General features: G+C 42.5%; 1 protein-coding gene across 2 annotated transcripts in view; it reads right to left on the reverse strand.

Moving 5' to 3' along the window:
• The window catches only part of LOC111569692 (RNA-binding motif, single-stranded-interacting protein 3), a 299,083-nt gene that overhangs the window by 71,867 nt on the left and 206,695 nt on the right, over positions 1 to 20,521 (reverse strand). For both annotated transcript variants that reach the window (XM_023271968.3, XM_035948934.2), the window contains 2 exons: positions 12,533 to 12,690; positions 5,189 to 5,268 (listed from right to left, as the gene is read on the reverse strand). In XM_023271968.3, the coding sequence (XP_023127736.1) occupies positions 5,189 to 5,268; positions 12,533 to 12,690 (238 nt within the window). The remainder of the gene's footprint in view (positions 1 to 5,188; positions 5,269 to 12,532; positions 12,691 to 20,521) is intronic.

A 20,521-nucleotide genomic window follows, 5' to 3' on the forward strand; every position in this document is an offset into this window, starting at 1 on the left:
GTAGACCTAAATTGATGTTTTATGTTTAATACAGTACTCTGAAACTGAAAGACAAAACAAGTGAGACAGAGTGTGAGTGAGGACAGACAGAGATAGTTGCTGTGGTTTAAAAAGTAATTGTGAAAACAGATGAAGTTAAAGAGAGAAATGCCAGAGTGTTGAATGAAAAAAAGAAGGAGGAAAGCTTGTACATATTGCATGTTTCCGCTTAGTTCCATCTCCCAGGGCCACTGTGGCTGCTTCCTGATGTGGTTTTCATTATTTATCCAGCATCTATTGGACAATATTGGAGCCGACTCTCAGCTCTGCTGCCATATTGGCAGCATGACAACGGAGCAAGCAACAACAACGGAAGTGAAAAGGAAGGAGCTGTGTTGTTGCTGCACATTCAGTCTGGGCTGAATCTCTGTTTGCACAGTTAGACGTTCAAGCAAATGCTAGATTCATTAAAGTCTGGTGCTGTCGTTTTTCCAACGCTCAACACTGCTTGTACCTAGCCCCTATGACAACACACCTCAGTGTTTATTTAGCTGTCATTTGATTGTTTACAAAGAAATTCAGTTAAATCACACAAAGGGCTGTAATTTGCCAGCAGGGTTCAGCACATGCATTGTATCAAAGGTTATCCATTTTCTTTCTGCCACTGCAGACATTCAGTATGGTATGTACATGAGATTACTCACCTGCCAAAACCAAACAACGGCTAATGTATCTCCGGTTCGAATTACATTTACCGTAGGGTGTCATCTCTAAGCTGTTTAATGCATTGTGGGACGAAGGGCTTTAATCAGCGAGGCTTGGTGGAGCCAGCGGATTAAATCACTTTTTATCTACGCTTCCTTTGACTTTCCCAGTGCTCAGGGTTGCAGTGTAAATCATAATGCGTCCCTGTTGGGCTCACTTCAGTATAGTTTATTGCTGTAGTCACATTTCATAAATTCTATTTATTTTGTGTATTGAGTAAATCCATATCCACTAAAAACAAGGATAACTCTTTATTCTCACCTGCAACTGCAAACTTGATGTCAGGAAACAGGATAATGTGTATACATGAATATTCTGCATGCATCTGTGAGTGTAGCCTTTGACACGTGCAGTTATATGTGCAGTATATGCATCTGAAAACTAACACGTTTGCATCCATATCTGAAATGACATACAGTATGTGTATATTTGGGCATGCACTACACGTATTTCATCCCTGTGCATGGGTGGTGCATGTGTCTGAGTTTGGCTTTGTGGGCGCATGTATGCACGCTCACAGCCGACAACAGCGACAGGGAGAGCGGCTGCCGCATTGCACAGAATAGCTAAACAGCTGTAGTGCTCCATCAGGGCTATCGATCATGTCCCTCTCTCTGAATCACAATCAGACGTGGGCAGAGCAGAGCGGCTGGAGCAGGCCTGGGTGACTGGCTTGTTGGACGACTGCTACGCACCTCTCATATCAACCAGGACTCAACAAGCAAACCTGACCTGGATGGCTGATTAGATGCATCTATATGCGAGAACCATTGTGCTGATTTCTGTAGAACTTGCTGGAATACACAGACAAGTATTCAATTCAAGTTCCTGGCATGCAACATGTAGCATGGAGTCGCTAATGTTTAATGCATCTATTACTTAGTTTTATGGGATCTGAACAAGAAATGATAGAAGATGACATTAAGAGGGATCCAAAATGCATTGCTATATATATTGCATCTAGATAACACAAATAACTGCAACTAATAGAACAATGCATATGATTTCATTAAAAACTTAACAGTAAGAAAGGGGAAGCGGTAAAGTATCATTAGCTACCATCTGCTACCATCTCTCACCAGTGTACATCAATTCAATATCTCATGTAATCACAAGGAAGTTAGATGTTATTACATTAAAATTTAACCAGGAAGTGTATGGAAGCTGTCCATGGTGCTATTAGCTGCCATCTGTTAGCGTCGCCACAATTCTCTGTTCTGCTCTCGTCTTCCTCCTCCCCGAGTCGCCGCGTTATCTGTCACATGGCGACTTCCTTTTGTTTTCCCATGGTCAGTTGGATTTAACAGATGACCCGGCACCTGACATCCACATATTTACTTCCTGGTATGGGACAGCAAGGTTACAACTCAATATCCTTTTTGTATTGCCACTGGACACACCTGAGTAGAGGAGGGCAGCTATAACAAGACCAACTCTCATCATATACACACACACACACACACACACACACACACACACACACACACACACACACACACACACACACACACACACACACACACACACACACACACACACACACACACACACACACACACACACACACACACACACACATATCCATGTTTCTTGACACAGTGTGATTGAGTGGCTAAGCTGGAAATGCAGAGGCCTGTCAGATATGTGCTACAAAGGATTGGTGAGTAAGCGTGCTACATTGAGAAGTGCGTGCATGTCGAGTGTTGCTCTTGTGTGCATGCTACCGCTGCATTTTTGTGTGTGTTTGTGGGTTAAATGCCAAATACTGGGGAAAAAAGTCTCTCATTAGCATTATATGGATGTTGACATTCCATTCAGGTCAAAGTTAGTGGTGCGTGACCATATTTGTGCTTATGTGGTTTGTGTGCGTGTATGTGTATGTCAAGGCTCACACAGTGTAGTAGTCATGGTTGTCACACAAGCGTAGCCATGCACGTGCACACATGCATGCTCCTACTGTGCTGTGTGTGGTGGGAGCCCCCCCGGGGGGTGCCGCTGAGCTGTCAAAGCAGGATGGATGAAGAAGCTGCCCTGCATAGCAAGGGGCTCTGGGGAAATACCACCAACATGACACACACACAAACACACACACACACACACACACACACACACACACACACACACACAAACACACGCTAATAGAGACTCTATCAGCACACGGCATATATGTGTACTTGCTTTGAAATGCAGAAATTTGAATATGCACGCATGAATCCCAACACAGAAACAAATGTAGTGAGAGCACTTGCATGCAACCACATACACTAATACACAACTACAAAAGGAGTGCTGGCTGCTGTGTGAGAAACAGACACTGCCCTGGGGTCCTCCACAGAGGAACATCTGATTTTGATAAGAGAAGAATGTCCAGAGATCTCCATTTAGCAGACAGCAAGTCAACATGGACAGTGTCAGGCAGGAAAAACGGAGACTGAAAAAGCAGACTTCCTCAATCCCCCACCGTCTTATAGATCGAAAACTCCAGAAAAAGTATCAAAGTAATGACATAGAGAGACTGTATTCATCATTATTTATGAATAGAACATCTGAGAGACTGTATTTTGGAACTGCAAGTGTACCAGTTAATAGAGACTTTTGATTACAATTTAGATATTAGCTCATAAGTTTTAGTCATTATTCATATCAGTATTACTAACATCCTAGTCACCAAGCTTAATTTCTGAAATCTGGAAACAAGTGGTCATTGCTGGTCCGACAGGGTTAGAAACAGACAAATCAGTTGTGCAGATTTTAAACCATCCACACTAACTTGCGTGCAGGATGAATTTTACTGACATTCCTGGTGCTTACTTTCAGTTTGACTTGGTTCGTATAATCTAGACAGACTGTCAGCCTGTTTATAACTTGTCTGCTCATCTTCCTGCTTGTGCTTCTCGCCTCGTCAGGCTTTGTTGCATTTCATCACGCTCCCAGATCTCAGCAATTACTTTGGTGACTACAATGCTATCATAACTGAGAAAGATGATGGCAAAAATTGCAAAAATAAAACCCAAGTTGCAATAAATCACAAGGATCCTTTGAAGGATTTGATTACAGTGCGCATTACCTCAAATCACCGATGGCAACAACACAAGAGCAATAATAGCTTTCGCAGCAACCAGTCGTGTAAAGGGAGGATTTCACAGACCCTTTAGAAGGGACCATAGTAGCACCGAACCAGAGCAGACCTTGTAAACTTAACCATTCTTAATTCCACAGAAGGATTTCCTCGATCAGGGCGGTAAATCTCCATGCTTGGCACAAGCCTGAACAATCCATTAACAATAATAAAGCCCGAGCAGCAGGGAGATAGACCCTTAAAGGGGAAGGTCAGCCTGATATTACAGCTTTAAAGGTTTCCTATTACGGCTCAACTTCAATATAACCACTCACCTTGCCTTTAATGGCTGCTGGCTATGCAGTGGCTGAGCACATATGGAGATTCTAAATCCAGTCTCTCTGAAATATTACTGGATAGTGGAGAGCGATTTATGGGTCTGTTTCTGTGCCGCCGGTTGGAGGTTGGAGGTGTGAGTGTTGTTAATAAAATTGCCACAGTGGTGAAGGAGATCCCCTTGGTATCGCCCTATCTGGCCTGTGAGCCCTGCTGGGATGCACAGGAGACTGAGCGCTGCAGCACCTGGCCCCAAAAGTGCTGAAGCAGCATTTTTTCCTTCATCCTGGCCTTTCCCTCTGACACTTTGTTTCATATCTTTACTCCCCTTAGAAACTCTTTTTTTTTTCCCCCCCGCTGCCACTTCTCGACACCCCAACTCCCCCTGGAGACTTGCTCTGTTTTCAACATTTCCAAAGCTTTGTCTCCTTTACTTTTTGGAACTGTGCTGTGGACGTGAACTAAGAGAACAGTTCCTTCACTAATACAAGACGAGGCACAATCTTGTCTCTTCGCGTGTCTCCATTTTGTGGCACTCTTTCTTTCACCCGCTTTTTCCCTGCCTGTTTTCTCCTTGGCCACTGTCGAGGGTGACTGCAGGAAAACGAGAGATAGGAAGGAGAGAGGACACTGCAACAGAGAGCCGGAGCAGAAGAGGAAAGAGGGGAGAGTGCAAGCTCTTAAGTAGATTGCAAAGAACAGCGCAGAGGCATGAGTGTGAATATTAAGAGGGTTTTCTCCTGCCCGAGAAGTTCCAGCCTGCAGCAAGAGCACCACCAGGGAGGGACAGAGATGGTGACAGAGTGGGAAAGAGAGGAAGAGGCCTATAGAACCGTCAGCTATTCAGCCACAGCCGCGACAGTTAGCTTCAGGTGTCAGACATGGCAGTGTACACAATCTATCAAGCTGTCCAGCAGATCTGAGATGAGGAATTACCATAATTGAATTAGAAAGGTGGTTTCCTATTGCAAATGTGATGATTTTTTTTTCAAGAAAGAAAAGAAAGGGGTGAGAATAATGTAAAGCAAAGGAGGAAAGGGGGAGACTCACCTGGAATGCCTGGCGGGGTTTTCAGGTATTTTCCATTGAAATGCTGTATCACTACTTCACACTTCTCTGTAGACTCCATCCTGCAACAAAAAGTGATAGATGAGGTTTAATTTGAAAATATTTACTATGTATTTGTAGCAAAAGTTGAAAACGACAATTCTACAGATAGAAAAAGTACTGTTTCTGGGAAATACACTGGACTGCTGTAACTTTTTCACAATCACAAACAGAAAACCCTTTTCCCTAATATTCTGTGTTGTCTTATTGTTTACACCTTTATTGAATGTCCATGTGGCTGTAACAACTTAATTTCCCTCTAGAGGTTAATAAAGTCAGTCTAAGAGAAAGGTACCATTTGTAAACAAAAACATACCAAGATGAGCATCAGCCAACAGAGTGTAATGCTGCAGTCTTTTTTTTTTTTTTTTTTTTTTTTTGCTTGTTTCCATTTTCGATTTTACGCATGGAGCATGAGGTTAAATACTGCCACAGATGACACATTTACAACAATTACAATTCACCCACAATGCTCTCAGTCCTGCTGTCTGGTTAGAATCAGTCCTTTCATTGTAAAAAAGTTCAGTGAGACTATCCAGAGTCTGTCTGTCGACTTGCTGCGGAACGTCATTGTCTGCATGAGTCAGAAGTTCATAATGAAATTCAGGGCTTTCAGGGGGAGACTTGTTAGGCAGCCTTTCTCTGTGCATAATAGGAAGGTAAAGGATAGAAGGACAGAAAGAGTAGGTGGAAGAGATGCAGAACAATGAGTAGAAGATGGTAGAGATGAGAAGGTATGAGAAGGTAGAATTTATGTGCTTGTGGATGGTAATCATTGTGATATCCACAGTCGGGGAGAGACAGAATACAGGAAGCTGTCTGGCTTGTTCTCCATTTTCCCAGCCACCGGATCAAAGACTGTGTACAGGCCAAGCAGTCGACCAGCGGGGGGGCTCTGATCTTTTACATCATAAGCCTATAGACACTAATGTCACGCACACGTTACATCAAAACACTATCACATATTTATCAAACACAGAACTGCACAAATGTACTTTTTGTTGGCATCCACACACACCTTTTATCCTTCTACTGCGATGAGAAATGAAAACTTGTGGGGGGATTAGAGCAAGTTACACTCCGACTCCAAACCTTTAGCCTTATAAAAGACAGATAAGCCGTACAAACATGCACACACATTTGTTATGTTTTATAGAAGTAGCAGTTTTATAAATTGCCAAACCGCTTATTCTTGCCGAGTGTACATGGGTTAATGCATTTTTATTGGCTGGGGGCGGTGACATCCTGGAGTCCTGCAGAGGCCATGTTTCCATATAATTATCAAATAAATTTGAAGTGAATTTTGGAAATGTTGCAAAAAACTTATTAAACAGCGCCTTTGAAGGATGCATGTTTCCATTAACTGTATCGGAGCAAACAAACTAGTCTGGTTAGGGTCATTCAGTCTTCAGGAAATGTTTTCAGTCATAAAAAAGTTATTATTTCTTATTTATCAGCCGGTACAGGTCGTGTTTCATTCTGTCTGGAGGCTAAAATAATGAAATAATGGGAAACAGAAGATCAGTCAAGCGAGTTAAAGGCTCACTGTGCCAGAACTTATTTCAAAACTGTATTCCTATCTCCCATTAAAAGCATTATTTGTTTTTTGAAAAAGCAAAAAATTAAATCTAGCAGACATGAAAGTTTTTTTTTTTTTTAAATTAGAGATGTTTTCCACCCAAATTTTTCCATGTCCATCAACTTTTTCTCACAATACTTTAAAATGCACAAAAAAACAACCTATGGAAACACAGCTACTGATGAGGCCAAAAACCAAGTAACATTTTTGTTTTTGTGCTTTAGTTGCTGGCGGCTGAATTTGTCTTTTTTTATGACTGACATAGCCAGGCTAGTTGTTCTCCACTGTTTCCAGTCTTCATGCTAAAGCTAAGCTAAGTTTATGGTCTTTCAGAACTGCTTCAGAACGGCTGTCTGCCCACACTGGAAATCAAATGTGTGGTCATTGTGAATATCATATAAAAATCGTATTTTACTGCATTTCTTCAGGCAGTCTCTCTAGGGAGACATTTCCTGTTGCATTGGGTTGAACACAAAACTCAAATAAAAATGCCACAATTTGACACCAGAAAAAGGACAGGCAGAGGCACAAAGTCTGTCTCCTCTTTCACCTCCACACAGCTGGACCATCATGGCGTGAAGTGGGTGTGAACGCTGGATTGCTGCTTTCGGAAAGCTACAGCCAATGTTTTGACGCAGACACCTCTCCTCTGACATTGAAAAGGTGTGTGTGAGGGGGAGGAAGAGGCTTTCTGATGCTACCTGACCATCCAACATTCAGTTCAGACACGCCATAAATCCTGCTTAAGTGTCTCCAGGCTGTAACTTCATATTTAACGGACAGATATGACAATGATATCAATCTTTTCATCTAACTTGCCGCGAGAGAAAATAACTGCATTTCCCAAAATGTCAAAGTATTCCTCTAACTTAAAATAATTTCCTCTGCTTTAATTTAAAACCAGACTGAAAGCTATGCAGAGTTCACATCATCACGGCAGCTTAGCTACCTACATGAACTCCAGCTCCTCACAAATGACTATATTTAGACTTAATTCTTCTTCTCTGATTGATTGAGCTGCTTCAACACATCAACCAGTGTACAACCTGCATCAGTCAGAGGATTTGCTTCCTTTTCCTATGCAAAAAGTTGAATTGTATTAAGTCACAGCAACATATTGGAAACAAATATTCTCATGCATGAAGTTTCACATACAGTGTTGTACATTTATTGCAGATCCTCTTATGTGCACAAAGGACTGGGTTAAAATGAGAGCATTTTAAAATGCAGGCTTGACTGATTGCCGTGCCTTCATGGTAATATGCTCCTGGAATGTGCAGAAATCATTGCATTCCAGATTCTCCTGCTTTGTTCGCCCTCACCTCCTAAAATACTCATATCATCCTGTCAGCCTCTCACTTCTCCGTCCTCTGTCTCTCATCCTTCTGCTATCGCTACCTCCATCCTTCTTTCTTTTTTTTTTTTTTACCAGAGCTTCTTTATCGCTCTCTCTGTCCCATCCATCTTACTCCCAGCCCGTCTACACCTTTTCTTTTTGACGTCTCTCTCATTCCTCCCCGTCTTTCAACCTTGGTTATTTCCTCCATCTTTCACCGTTACCCTCACTCTCTCTTTGCCTCATCTCTCGCTTTCCGTGCCCTCCTTTTCCTTCCTCCTCCGTCCATCCTTTTCTTTCTACATTACACCCAATCCACATCAACATCTTTCTCCTCTTTCCTCCCTCGACTTCTCTTTTTAGAATATGTAATCTTTCACACTTCCTGGCATCATCAATCTCTCAGTGACCCCATCTCCACCCTTTTCCCCCACATCTCTCTGTCTTTTCCCTCTGGAACACCGATACTAAGCAGCCAGTGTGACTCTGTTGATCAGAAATCAGAACAACTGGCCTTCTGCACCTCACCAGCAGGCAGCAACTAGAAATTAGATTAGTTAAAACACTCAGTTAAGTGTGTATACAGTACACAGAAAGGGGCAGCTATGGTGTTAAACTTTTTGATTTTATTTATTTATGATAATGTTACATCCACAACATAAAACCACTGCCAAGTGAAGATCTAAATATTGACCATCTTGTCATAATGTAATGTTCTGCTGGAAAACCTTGAGTCTTAGCATTTAGAGTTACTTTGGGCAAAAAAACACCCAATTCAAATGTTATCAGCCCATTAAATGGATATTAGCAGTGCACATCAGTCTCATACATCTATAGGTCAGTAGAGGCCTCCTCCTTCTAGCAGGTGCATCCAATTTAATCACTGATAACAGAAAGTAACCCCGATAATATTAGTGACCTAACGTAATGTTGTAAGTGGAGCGTCCTAATATCTGGTAAATGAAGCGATAAGTTGTATTTTAACCCAAACTAACAGCCTTTTCTAAATCTATCAAAGCAGTTTTGTTGTTTAAACTAAACCAAACACCACGAGAAATACAGAGAATTAAAACAGAAGTCAAATGGAGACTTACATGAAAAAAATACAGCTATAATTATGCCTCTTGACTTTGAAATGAACTACTTAAAGCGATAAAGCTGAACAATCAGTTGTTTCTTTCAAATCACTTCTTAAAATCCACTGCTTTTATGCGACGCCTCTTACTTTATATTTATGTAAACTGGTGTCCTAATTTATTTACAGTGAAATTCTTTATTTTGCATTTTGTATCTATCACCATGAGTAACTCTGTTTCTTCACTTTTTGTTTCTCTGCTTTTTGATCTTTCTTTTTAGCCTGACTGGCTTGCTGTTGTAATATGCTCTGCTTGAGTATTTTCTTTTTTGCCAAAGCACTTTGTAAACTCTGTTCACAAAAATGAGCTATATGCATAAAAGTTATTATATTAGTAGTAGTATAAAATGAGCTGACCATGGGGCATCATTAATGGCATACTGAGCATACACAAAGGTGGAGAAGGTCCCTATCTCTACATATATGTTCCTGAATCATATAACATTCAAACTGAGGGGTAAAAACTGCTCAGGGGTGGCTTGAGGAACACAAACAAGAGCCACAGATATGGATAAAACCAACCTCTCTAGATCAATATCTGTTTGAGCATTTGTGAGATGAGCAAGAACAAGTCCAACATATAGTGGCCTCACCCCACAGACCACAAGATGTGAAGAATCCACTGCTAATGTTCTGGTGTCAAGTGGTTTTAATGTTGTGGCTGATGAGTGTATATTTTCATTTCATGCATGCATCCTCATATGTTGTATAAACACAAGCACTTTCTCACTTTAGGTGTTTTCTTGAGTTCAGAAACTAGGTGTTCAGTTTCACATATAATAAACTCTCTAATACGTTGTTTTATCTACTACTTACTGAACTCCATTTGTCTATGTGGCTTGGAGATTTATGTATATAATCTGTATGCAAGTATTTATACACACATTCATAATACCCTTTTAGTCGAAGTTCGCTCACAACTAAACGTCAGTACAGTGCCACAAACATGTCAATAACTGCTCCATAATGCTTTCAGTTTAAGAGGCAGCAAAGTGACAGAGAGAGAATCTGCACAAACACAACTAACCTCTCTTTCACTCAAGCTTCACAACCACGTAGTGCTTATGAAATAATGATTTATGTGGTTATGAACTCCATTATCAAGACAAAAGCTGTTTTGAAACCATTTGTCAGGACGTCTTTGTTGTCCATTTTAAAAGCAGCTGACAATCAAGCTGACGCGTCATCCTTCTCTGGAATTTATTTTGCGATTCTCTGACTGGAAGTGTTGATGCTTCTTGTGGTGTTTCCTCGCACTGGTTCTCCATCCCACTCACAACTCCACCCAGCCAGCCATTGTTTGCCTCCTCCTCACTGCCGTCTCTCTCCAGCAGTAGCATGGTGGGCAGTTAGACAGAAAACAGGTTGGTAGACACGGAGTAAATAAGGCAGACAGGCTGTTATGCCGTCACATGGAAACAAACCGCTCGGCCAGACTGTGTGTCTGTCGGTCGGTCGGTCAGGCTTTTGGGGCAGCCAGTCAGTCAGAGAGTCGGGTAGGCAGGTAGACGGCGAGGCAGGCTGGCTTTTCTGTGTGTGCTGCTGGTTAATGGCATCAGGTGCTGCTGTCTGCAATGATTAGTGCTGGGGCTGGAGTAATGGGCTCTGATAACAGTAATGGATCGGCCCACAAACACTTAGCTCAGTTTACTCTCTCTAATGCCCCTCACAGCCCAACCCTCAGCAGCTGTCTGTCTGTCTGTCTGTCTGTCTGTCTGTCTGTCTGTCTGTCTGTCTGTGTGTTGACACAGCTAATGGGAGTTCTACAATTCATAAAACACATTGATTTGTTTTTTTCTCCTCAGGCCAGATCTCTTCCTGGGCTTCTTTTTCTAACCTGTACCACTTTATTTCTTTGTCCAGCCATACCTCTCTCATTTTTATTCCCTTCTCTCACCTCGTTTCTCTTTCTTTAATTCTGTCTCCTAACGTCCTCTCATCTCCTTCTCTTTCTCCTCCTAATAACCTCTATGATTAGCTCTTTTTACCTAACCATTGTTTCACACTCATGTCTCTCCCTCCTGCTCTCTCCCTCTCTCTTTCCATCATGTCTGCTCCTCCTCCCACTGAGGGCTGTTTGAACAGGTGGCCTGTGGCAGGTTGTTGCTGTGCTCTGCTTGCTGGTCTGCAGGAGGCTGCCTACCTGTCTGTGTGCGTACGTGAGCGCCCGCTTTTCCATGCGTGTTGCTTTATGCGCGCCAGCTCGCATGCGCTCATAAGCACAGGTGTGTAGGCATGTGTGGAGGCCTGTCTGTGCATATGCTCATATCTGTGCATAAAGTGCCTGTTTGTGTGTGTTTGTGCTTGTCTGTCCTGTTGTAACCCCCGGTAATAGAGCAGGGAATAGGAGAGGAGTTCAGCCAGAGCAGGTGATTAAGAAAAATCCCTGCAAGATGGCGGTTGTGCGGCCGTCAGTGGCCTCCTCTGGGTAAACAGGGGAGGAATGTGTGGAGAGGAATGAGAGCCTGGTGGCTGCTGTCGAGGACAAGGACAGAACAGTTTATGACTTTGGGGGATTAACAAGCTGAAGTGGAAACTTTTCTAAGTAGAAAAAGAAATAAACTGTTCAGTGATAGGCTTGGTCTTGGAAATATAGCAGCAGTGACTACACCGTGAGGATAAGGCAGTAATTGCTAATATCCAAGAATGTTTGTGAATACACAGACGCAAGCCTCCATTAACGGGGACATACAGTGAGGCACATGCATGAACAAAGACAAGCTCATCCACTGGCAGTCAAACAGACTTGGAGAAGAAACAAATCACAGAAAGTTTCTTTCCAGAGTGAGTATATCTATGCCTATGCACACATGGCGCACATATCTGTACCTTAATACCTGTGCATGGATACACATCTGTTAATGTGCATCTCTGGTGCACAGTTCACTCTGTGCATTTGTATGTGTGCACAACTGACATGGTTAAAATCCTAGCTGAGTTTACTTATCACACTAAAGTGATAACAGTGTCTTCTGTAGCTCTGTAGGGAGATTTCCAAAGTTGGAAAAAATACCCCTGATACCTGTGTGTCACCAGGGTTATCTTGGCTTACTCTTAACACTTTTCATTTTTAATACAAAGCCTAAATTACAATTTGGAGGTGTGGAGTCAGAAAATGTCCAAACAGATATGTGGCTGAGTTGAACTACAGCATCCTTCTGGTCTTTAGAGCTTTAACCACACTACACATTGAGACTAAAACACAGGGTATCTCACTTTATCATTATTATTCTTTACCTGGCGAAGCCGACTCCTCTGCTGACCCCGTTGGCATCCCTCAGTATCCTTGTGGAGATGACGTGACCCAGAGGCTTCAGCATATTCTCCAGCTCCTGCTCATCCATAGACACTGGCAGGTTGGAGATGTACAGGTTGGTGGGGTCCTGCTCTTGTTGCTGCAGGTTCAGGATGTTGAAGAGCAGAGAGGAGGGAGAGGAGGGGCAAAAAGAGGAGAAAGGAAAAATCAAAGATGGGATTAGAAATAATGCATTGCTATCAAATGTAGGAGCTGCAAAATAATGCATCAGCTTTGCGTTGTGAGCAGTTGCGCAACATGTTGCAATGCTGCCAACTGTGCAACCAAACTCTGGCTAAACTCACATGACATTTGGCCTTATTGACACTGAAACATTCATCTGCTCAAATGCAATATGGATACATGAATAATTCACTGTGCTTCTCGGTCTGTGTGTGTGAACGAACAGCTACATTATATGTTTGTGAGAGTGGAAAGTATTGTAAGTCTGTTTTATATCTTGGATGTTACATATTTACAGTAGCTTGCATGGAGTCTTCTGGGGGTTTCTTTTCAACCAGATTTTAATGGCCAAGTTTGTAGCTCAGGGGAAAGAGGGAGTGAAGTGTGTATTGTACAATAGTGTTTTCCATGTAGTGCCCAGGGGCTATTGCTAGCTAGGTAAGGCTGCACAGCTGGTGGTGGGTTGAGCCTGAGGTAGCAGGGGCCCCGTGAGCTCTGCAGCAGCTGGAAATAGCCCCACCAGTCAATCAGTCACTGGGCTCTCAGTCACAATGTCGCCTAACGATGAATCCATCCATGTTTCAAGTCAGTCAGTCTCCAAATTAAGCATGAAACCACATTCTGCCATCCTTATCTCTCATTATGCATTTTTATGACGCTGAATGCTACATGCACCTTAGCATTTCAATAGATTATAAGTGACCTATTCAACCAGTCAGAGTCTGATCTGTTGCAGATTTGCATTTCTCCACACTGTTCGTTCAGCAGCAGCAACGATGATCATAAGTTAAATCTATCAAGGGCAAACACAATGTTACAAACAGACATCTATGGTGTAGTTAATGGCCAGTGTAATATAATGAGTGAATGAATACTACAACATTTTTAATCAAATTTACATTTTTTTCAGCTCAGTTGAAAACACCTCAATTTAATTTTGCTCTGATTATTTCAAACTTTGATTCCGTTTATTTTCAAGTCAGTCAATTACATGTTACATTAAACTGAAAATTCATTAACAGATGTGGATCTTTCGGATAAATTCGAGAAGATCTTGAGATTCTGTCATTTTGAACTGTGAAATGTTTAAATGCATATACATCTAGCAGCCACAACATTAAAAACACCTCGAACATCTTATAGAGTCCCCTTGTGCCGTCAAACCAACTCTGACTGGGTAGACCATGGACAGGGGACCTCTGGGTGTTTCTGGCACCAGGATGTTGGCAGCAGTTCGTTTGGGTTTTGTGGGTGGCAAAGCGGGACCTTCATAGATCCAGCTTGTTCTGGCACATCCCACTGATACTCGATTGGATTGGAAAGTGGGGAGTTTAAACTCTTTGGGTACTTTCTTATGTTACTAGAGGAGGTTTTACATTGTGGCAGCTCGCCTTGTTCAGGATCAATGTTGTTCTCATGTCAGTGCTTTTAATCTTGTGGTTGACTGGTGAATGTCATGAAACAAATGAAATGCAAATTCATAATAACAGCTTCTCTAACAAGTTTAAATCAGTATTATAAGCATCTAAAAGAAGCATCACCATGTAAAAAGGCAATAATTTGTGTCATGGGCTACAATGTTATAATAACTATAGGTGATGAATCTATCCTGAATAATAATTGCAATTTTTCAAGACATACATCCATAAAAAATATGAAATGATATCATTACCAAAGAAAAATGTTCCATTAATCTCAGAGTGGATAAGTTGGATCGGCCAAGTCTAGTCTAACAAACTTTAAAAACTGGCAACAAGACAAGAAAGAATGAAAACCAAGGACAACTGGGAGATGAGCTAACTGACTTTAACTCAAAGAAAATTAAGAGACTCTGCATATGACTAAAATTTTGCATGTTTTTGTTTTAGAAGCACCACGCAGCCTCCTGATGTGATAACAGGGGTGCTTTACTTTGAAATGAATTGATTTGGCCTCAAACAAATGCCTCAAAAGGATAAAAAAAAAAAAAAAACAAAAAACCACCAATTCTCAGTTATGTATTTCACCAGCATACGTAGTGCTGTAAACAGCAGCTTCAATACAGAAGTCTGTCATCTTCTCAGTCGGGGGTTGTTGCGATACTTCAGTTGCAGGCTGCGTAAACACTGTCGTTGAGAATCTTTACAGACTCCGTGAATCACCGCAGGCGTCGTTGTCTCGCTCTGTCTTGTTTTGTTTTCTGTTGATGATGGAGGAAGAGGTTAAGGAGGAGGAGAGGAAGTGCCTCCACCAGTGTCCTGCCTCCATCTCCATCTGTCAGAGGAGAAGACTGGTCCTTCCCCTGATTAATTAGCTGTCTTATCTGACAGGACACGTTTGATCTGATTAAAACCTTTGGGAGGAAGCCGGTGCCAGAAACCACAGCTTTTTCTCCTTTAACCAGGAACTCAATTACCTAACTAAGCACCTCCTTCTTCTGCAGGTTTGTCACATTTGGGTGCTTTAGTAAAAAAGGCTCACAAGAGTTTGTATAACACAGGATTTGGCAGTGAATGAGGCTTAATTAAATCTGCCTGTAAAAATCTACTGTACATGTGTCACTCTCCTGCTAAGTCCCTTCAGTATGTGTGCGTGGCCTTGCAGCTGCGCTTTCCTTTGAGTTTTGTTGGTTATGTGAGCCGATGTTTTTCAGGATTATGTCAAATAGGCTTCGTATTCCAGTGCGAGAAGGGAGGTCTGGATCAAAGAGTTAACTGACTCACTCACTCATTGGGCTAAGCCAATGATAAGAGAGTTTATGCGTGTGTGTGTGTGTGTGTGTGTGTGCGTGTGTGTGTGTGTGTGTGTGTGCGCGCACGCCCTTGAATGAAAGCACTTTCTCCTATAAGCACGAGACAGTGCATGCGGTGAAAAGAGTGCGACAGAATGTGAAACAGTAATTTGTGAGCGTGGGCTAATAGTAGAGGGCTCCGTTTGCAGGGGGATTATCACGGGGAGGCCTCGTCTATGCACGGCCGCCTCTCTAAGTTTTCTCTTTGATGACGTTCCGCACCACAAAGCCCTAAATACCCAGATGAGAAGGTTATGGAGAGGAGTGGAAATTGGAGTATTTTGACGGGAGGTGAGATGGGCTGGCCCATTCCACGAGGAGATTTAATTTCCTTTAATGTCAGCCTTTGCACACGCTCTGCTGTCAGGCTATGAATGAAACGGTAATTGAGGTGTGTGCGCTTGTGTGTACCTGTGTATGTCCTATCTCCGGGTAATTATGCACACGTGCTTGTTCCATTGAATACACAGCATATACCATGCACGTTTTATGCTTTCTATGTGTGCATGTTTCTGAGAAGCGATTAAGCTTGTTGTGTGCGTGGTGGCTGGTTTCGTGTCCGTCCCCTCGCCATTGACCAGAGTTGTGGAAGGTTAATGGAAAGGCTCCAGGCTGCGCTGGGGCTTTGATGAGCATAATTCCTTCACCTTGCCACCAGGAGAACAGGAGGAATCCGACTGTGTGTGACAGGAGGGGGTTCGGCGGAGAGGGCTGGGGTGGACGACGTGTCATTTCCTGCTGACGGATGGCCCTCTCGTCGGAGCTGACAGCCCTGTAGCAGTTATTTCATTTCGACACCCTGCTCTGTTTACCTCACTGTAATTTCTGAGAACATTACCATGCTGCAGGGGAGGGGGAGGAGTAGTAGTAGAAAGTGGGAAATAAAGAAGGCGAAGATCTGGGTTAAGGGAAAATAGGGAAAAAAAACCTGGAGTCACCGCTCGCGTTCTGAAAGGTTAAAGAATGAAACAATAAGAAAAAGAAAACTGAAGTGAAAGACAGAGATGGAGGCAGCTGACATGACAGGCAGCTATAGCACATTAAAGGAAGCCCTTGTTGCCTTTTGACAACGCTTGAGGGAAAAGACGTCAGGCGTTAGAAGTCTCTCGTTCCGCCTGTGGGGCTCTCAGGGCTGTATCCATTTAACTGATAAAAGTTAGAAAGATAGATATGTGTCTTGACTGGGGGCACTGCATCTAACATCATGTTGAGCCTGGGAGATGCCCTCACTCTCCTGCCAACACTCCCTTTTTCTCCCCTACTATATCTCCCAGACTCCTTTTCCTCATTCTCTCTTTTCACCCTCAACTCTTCATTTTTCTTACTCACTTTCTCAGCCTTTCTTTTTTATATCAATCCTCTCCTGGTTGTCCTACCTTCTCCCTACTATCTCAGCCCTTCATCCTTCCTCCTCTCCATCTCCACCTATTCAAGTTGCTCAAGAGATTAAAGATATGCGGGTAATTGGCACAACAGGGCTTCTCGACTTCTCCTTTGAGCACTAGCAGACACTCTACAAGCTCGTGCATGCTTGTTTGTAAGTGTTTTTATGGCTGTCAATCTTTGGCACAGCAATACACAATTCGCTTCCCTTAGGTATGCCACTCTGCCCCATTGTGTGACTAACCAGCAGCCTGACGGAGCACAATTAAAGGCAGAGACAATGGGTTATGTGTTGACTGGTAGGAGAAAACTGCAAGGAAGCAGTAGTTTGCTGTTTCTGCTGCTGCGAGGATGTGCTGCTGACAAGTTTGCAGATGCCGGAGGGAGTGTTCCTGTTCTCTTGTATATAGGTTGAGGATCTGTGCTCAGATCTTGCTGTGGGAGCCTGAGTCTGCAGGATGCATTCAAAAGACAAACAGGTCAACCAAGTGGAAGGAAGAAGAAAGGGAGGGATGCGAGAATAGGGAGCTGGAGGAGAGAAGCATATGAGCACATCAACTCACTTCAAAAGCTTGTGTTTAATTTGTGTGGAGCCAGAGACAAAAAAAGTGGTGCTACAAAGGAGCTATCATTCTGTCAGCCGGGTAGTCAGCTGGTCAGACAACAGCAGGCAAAGTCAGCTGGGCACCTTACTTCGCCTTGATGAGTGTTTCCCCAACGTTTTCTGTTTCCACTCACGAGGCTGGATCATTCTACTTTTCCAATTTGTAGAGGCTGTTGTCAAACGCTTCCTCGACACTCTGCCATTCTGTCTGTTATCGAGACCTTCTGTGACACTCGACTTCAAACCCCATCCACATCCAAGACTGAACATTACAGCGTGTCCCCATCACAGCCTGGCCCTGTCCACTGCAGCCATTTACAGCACACATCACTGTTAGCAGAGTCAGGCTGCTGGACACTCATGGACAGAAAGTTTCATGGTCAGTCTGCAAGAATTAGATTTTGTAGGAACCAATTAAACAAACAACAGCTTCTCTCTATGCTGCACCGATACGTAATCATTTTTCTAGTGCCAGGTTCAAAGACTGGCCTCTACAGCGGTTAAATGTATCCATCAAAGTCAACTTCTACAGGCAGATGGTGAAAACTTTGCAGGCTCCAATTCTCCCTTGAAATCTTTTACACATCCTTTCCAAACAAGCTGACATATTCAAACTCACATCGTAATCCAACATATGCATAAATGTCTCCAACCTAGACGTGCTCAATCACAGAACAGCATGTTACAGCGCAAAAGGAAGACAACAAGAGCACAAGCTGGTATTGCGTGAGGTCCTTCTGCTTCTCACCAGGGGGTTGACGAAATCCACATTTCTGATTCAAACCTTCTGTTGGAAACAAAGGGCTGTGAGGCGGAGGATTTGTGCCATCACCCAGGGCAGCCATACTCTATCCAATTACCATATTATGTCTGAACAAACAGCCTAAAACACCTGTCGCTTAAATGTGGCTTTAATAACGTTGCACTAAATGGGTTCTGGCAGAGGTTTAAGATAAAGACTGCCAACATACCATGTAGGCATACAGTTGTCAGCGCTTAATTTTATTTTTTTCTCTATTACAGATAACAACTTTCCTCTAATTCAGTCTGAATCACCTTGGTGGGCAGCATTACTATAATCACTCTGGCATGTTCACCTGTGGGCTTGATAGTGATTAAGAAGAAAGCAATTATGTTTCTATTAAAATGTTACACTAATCTTTCAGCTCATTTCTAAAATTTGGCAAAACAGAATGTGAAGTGGTGTGCATTTAAATCAGACTTCTGTCAAGAGCATGTGGGAAGATGAAATAATTAATAGAACATCAGTGACTTTGATACATCAGGCCAATTAATTGCACATAAACTCATGTTTCTGTTTATTTTAATTAATAAATAGCCTTTTTCTGATGTAGATGCCTATTTTATTGACTGTTTTTAGTGTTTTAAAGGTATGTGAGTGGCAGTATAACAAGAAAACTTTTTATTTCTTTAAATTTCTGGTATTTCTTAACAATGCACTACAGCAAGGTTGATCCAGTGATGCCAAATCCTTTCAGCCTGGAGCATCTATAGGATTCACTGCCAACATTCTAGTGCCGGTGTCACAGCGTTATCGGGAAAAAAGACCCAAGTGCAGACACAAGTCAGACGGGTTGTGGTAACAGAATAAAAAAGAACTTTAAAAAATACACTTTAAAGGTGTAACAAGGTCAGACAGGTTAGCAAACAAAAGAGCGGCCAGAGATCCAGGAATATTCTAACTAAAACTCTATGGGATATTTTCACTACAAAATCCCCCTCTGCAAAAACAAAATCTAAAATGGTACAAACACACAAACCAGGTGAGCACATGGAGCAAATCAGGCAGGTAACAAACAGGTAAACATAAGGGAAGCAAACAGGACGAACTGACAAAAGACAGGAGAGGATGCAGGACTATATATACAACTAATTAGGGAGACAAGACTCAGGTAAACTAATGAGGGCAATTAAAGAAGGAGGAGGAACTGATGAAGTGGGGAACTAAAAACACGCATGACAAACAAGGAAAAGGGATGTCAGGAAATTAACGATGAACAAAACCAAAGACCGCAACAGCCAGACACCACAGGACAAAACCAGGAGTCCTGTGTTAGTGGCCTGACTGGTGACCGCAAAGGGGACCAATGTGGTTTTATTGTTGTTAAAATCATTTCTTCCCTCAGAGCAGGGCATTGGGGGTGCATTGCTTAGGTGTAAGTGGTGGGAGATATAGGATTATTGGTGTTTTTAGGCAGCAAGCCACAGGTTTCCATACACGGGTGAAGAGAGACCCAAGCTGGTTTGGACTAGAGTGATTCCTGCACAGGAAGCACAGGGGCAGTAATGGAGGGTGAAGGGGCTCCATTATTAGCTGATATGAGAGAGTCAGGGAGGGAGGACGCTTCTAAACATTTTACAAAACAAATTTCTTATTTCTATATATGATGTGTCTGTTGCTGGTGTATATTGCTCTCGTTTCATCACCCAGAAGTGCTTCATGTATAAAAAATATTACCTCCTTCTCCTATATTCTGCTAAACCAATTATTCCATTTGTTTGCTTTAGGATGCTCACATGATTGATCAGTCTCAGTAGCTGCATGAGGATCATCCACTCACCAACAGATGGTGGCAAAGAAAATGTCCATTAATTAACCTTGTGGTATCATTTTCACAGCAACAAGTGATCTGAAGTTTGTCGCAAGGCACAAAGTTTTTTTTTTCATACAATACAGTAGATACAAAGAAGAGAATATGAAGCTCAGGGGTAAAAGATTAGAGGTTCACCTTGCTCACGCAGTGTTCCATTTGGCTGGAATACACTGTTACCTGATTAAATAAAAATCTTACAAATTACCATACGTTGCTGCAGAGCACACCTTAATACATCACATTATTCAGCGAAGGAATTGTTCCCATGAGTGCAATCCAAGCCAATGACAACTAAGTGTGTCCTCACACCCAGAGGCACCGAGGTGTTTAGTTCTGTTTTAAGACCTACACTCATTCACTCACGTAATTACACACA

This window comes from Amphiprion ocellaris, chromosome 15, assembly GCF_022539595.1.
Source record: "Amphiprion ocellaris isolate individual 3 ecotype Okinawa chromosome 15, ASM2253959v1, whole genome shotgun sequence".
Taxonomy (NCBI): Eukaryota; Metazoa; Chordata; class Actinopteri; family Pomacentridae; genus Amphiprion; species Amphiprion ocellaris.